Source organism: Oncorhynchus clarkii, chromosome 19 (assembly GCF_045791955.1).
Source record: "Oncorhynchus clarkii lewisi isolate Uvic-CL-2024 chromosome 19, UVic_Ocla_1.0, whole genome shotgun sequence".
NCBI lineage: Eukaryota > Metazoa > Chordata > Actinopteri > Salmoniformes > Salmonidae > Oncorhynchus > Oncorhynchus clarkii.
This window is the reverse complement of record NC_092165.1, coordinates 2,237,234-2,239,733: the sequence shown is the minus strand read 5'-3', so window position 1 is coordinate 2,239,733 and position 2,500 is coordinate 2,237,234. Positions and strand designations below refer to the sequence as shown.

Here is a 2,500-nt window from a genome sequence, read left to right as displayed (position 1 = left end):
TATATAGAGAATAGGGTGTCATAAAGTAGTGCACTATATAGGGTTTAGGGTGTCATAAAGTAGTGCACTATATAGGGAATAGGGTGTCAAAGTAGTGCACTATATAGAGAATAGGGTGTCATAAAGTAGTGCACTATATAGGGTTTAGGGTGTCAAAGTAGTGCACTATATAGGGTTTAGGGTGTCATAAACTAGTGCACTATATAGAGAATAGGGTGTCAAAGTAGTGCACTATATAGAGAATAGGGTGTCATAAAGTAGTGCACTATATAGAGAATAGGGTGTCATAAAGTAGTGCACTATATAGAGAATAGGGTGTCATAAAGTAGTGCACTATATAGGGTTTAGGGTGTCAAAGTAGTGTACTATATAGGGTTTAGGGTGTCATAAAGTAGTGCACTATATAGAGAATAGGGTGTCAAAGTAGTGCACTATATAGAGAATAGGGTGTCATAAAGTAGTGCACTATATAGGGTTTAGGGTGTCATAAAGTAGTGCACTATATAGGGTTTAGGGTGTCAAAGTAGTGTACTATATAGGGTTTAGGGTGTCATAAAGTAGTGCACTATATAGAGAATAGGGTGTCAAAGTAGTGCACTATATAGAGAATAGGGTGTCATAAAGTAGTGCACTATATAGGGTTTAGGGTGTCATAAAGTAGTGCACTATATAGAGAATAGGGTGTCATAAAGTAGTGCACTATATAGAGAATAGGGTGTCATAAAGTAGTGCACTATATAGAGAATAGGGTGTCATAAAGTAGTGCACTATATAGAGAATAGGGTGTCATAAAGTAGTGCACTATATAGGGTTTAGGGTGTCAAAGTAGTGCACTATATAGGGTTTAGGGTGTCAAAGTAGTGCACTATATAGAGAATAGGGTGTCATAAAGTAGTGCACTATATAGGGTTTAGGGTGTCAAAGTAGTGCACTATATAGAGAATAGGGTGTCATAAAGTAGTGCACTATATAGGGTTTAGGGTGTCAAAGTAGTGCACTATATAGGGTTTAGGGTGTCATAAACTAGTGCACTATATAGAGAATAGGGTGTCATAAAGTAGTGCACTATATAGGGTTTAGGGTGTCATAAACTAGTGCACTATATAGGGAATAGGGTGTCATGAAGTAGTGCACTATATAGGGTTTAGGGTGTCAAAGTAGTGCACTATATAGGGAATAGGGTGTCATGAAGTAGTGCACTATATAGGGTTTAGGGTGTCATAAACTAGTGCACTATATAGGGAATAGGGTGTCATGAAGTAGTGCACTATATAGGGTTTAGGGTGTCAAAGTAGTGCACTATATAGGGTTTGGCGTGTCATAAAGTAGTGCACTATATAGGGTTTAGGGTGTCAAAGTAGTGCACTATATAGGGTTTAGCGTGTCATAAAGTAGTGCACTATATAGGGTTTAGGGTGTCAAAGTAGTGCACTATATAGGGTTTAGCGTGTCATAAAGTAGTGCACTATATAGGGAATAGGGTGTCATAAAGTAGTGCACTATATAGGGAATAGGGTGTCAAAGTAGTGCACTATATAGGGAATAGGGTGTCAAAGTAGTGCACTATATAGGGAATAGGGTGTCATAAAGTAGTGCACTATATAGGGAATAGGGTGTCAAAGTAGTGCACTATATAGGGAATAGGGTGTCATAAAGTAGTGCACTATATAGGGAATAGGGTGTCAAAGTAGTGCACTATATAGGGTTTAGGGTGTCATAAAGTAGTGCACTATATATGGAATAGGGTGTCATAAAGTAGTGCACTATATAGGGAATAGGGTGTCATAAAGTAGTGCACTACTTAACGCAGAGAATTGTGTCCCAAACGGGATCCTCGTGCACTACTTTAAGCCCATTGGGTTGCAGTCTAAAGTAGTGCACTATATAGGGAATAGGGTGTCAAAGTAGTGCACTATATAGGGAATAGGGTGTCATAAAGTAGTGCACTACTTAACGCAGAGAAGTACCCATCCAGGACCTCTATACCAGGCGGTGCCCAAACGGGACCCTTGTGCACTACTTTAGGCCCATTGGGCTGCAGTCTAAAGTAGTGCACTATATAGGGTTTAGGATTCTCACCTTAGTAAGTCTCTGTGCCTGTCCTCCTCCCACCTCACTCCTCTCTGACCCAGTTCAAAGAACTCTGCCCTCCTCCTGAACACACACACACACACACACACACACACATCCAGGACATCTATACCAGGCGGTGTCAGAGATGTAGAATCACATGGTAGACTGGGCAGAGCTCCCTGCCCTCCAGGACCTCTATACCAGGCGGTGTCAGAGATGTAGAATCACATGGTAGACTGGGCAGAGCTCCCTGCCCATCCAAGGACCTCTATACCAGGCGGTGTCAGTTTACCATGTGATTATACATCTCTGAAAAAACCCAAAGCACAGCTCCAAGCTACGCAAGAGCTATTTAGGGAAGAAGCAGTCAGCTGGTATTCTGTCTATAGTGGAGTGGCCAGCACAGTCACCAGATCTCAACCCTATT

General features: G+C 41.3%; 1 protein-coding gene across 1 annotated transcript in view; it reads right to left on the bottom strand.

Annotated features, from left to right (window-relative positions):
• LOC139374087 (cGMP-specific 3',5'-cyclic phosphodiesterase-like) overlaps window positions 1–2,500 on the bottom strand; it is a 48,838-nt gene that overhangs the window by 14,621 nt on the left and 31,717 nt on the right. Inside the window, exon 17 of the mRNA XM_071115080.1 lies at window positions 2,080–2,154. Within this exon, the coding sequence (XP_070971181.1) occupies window positions 2,080–2,154 (75 nt within the window). The remainder of the gene's footprint in view (window positions 1–2,079; window positions 2,155–2,500) is intronic.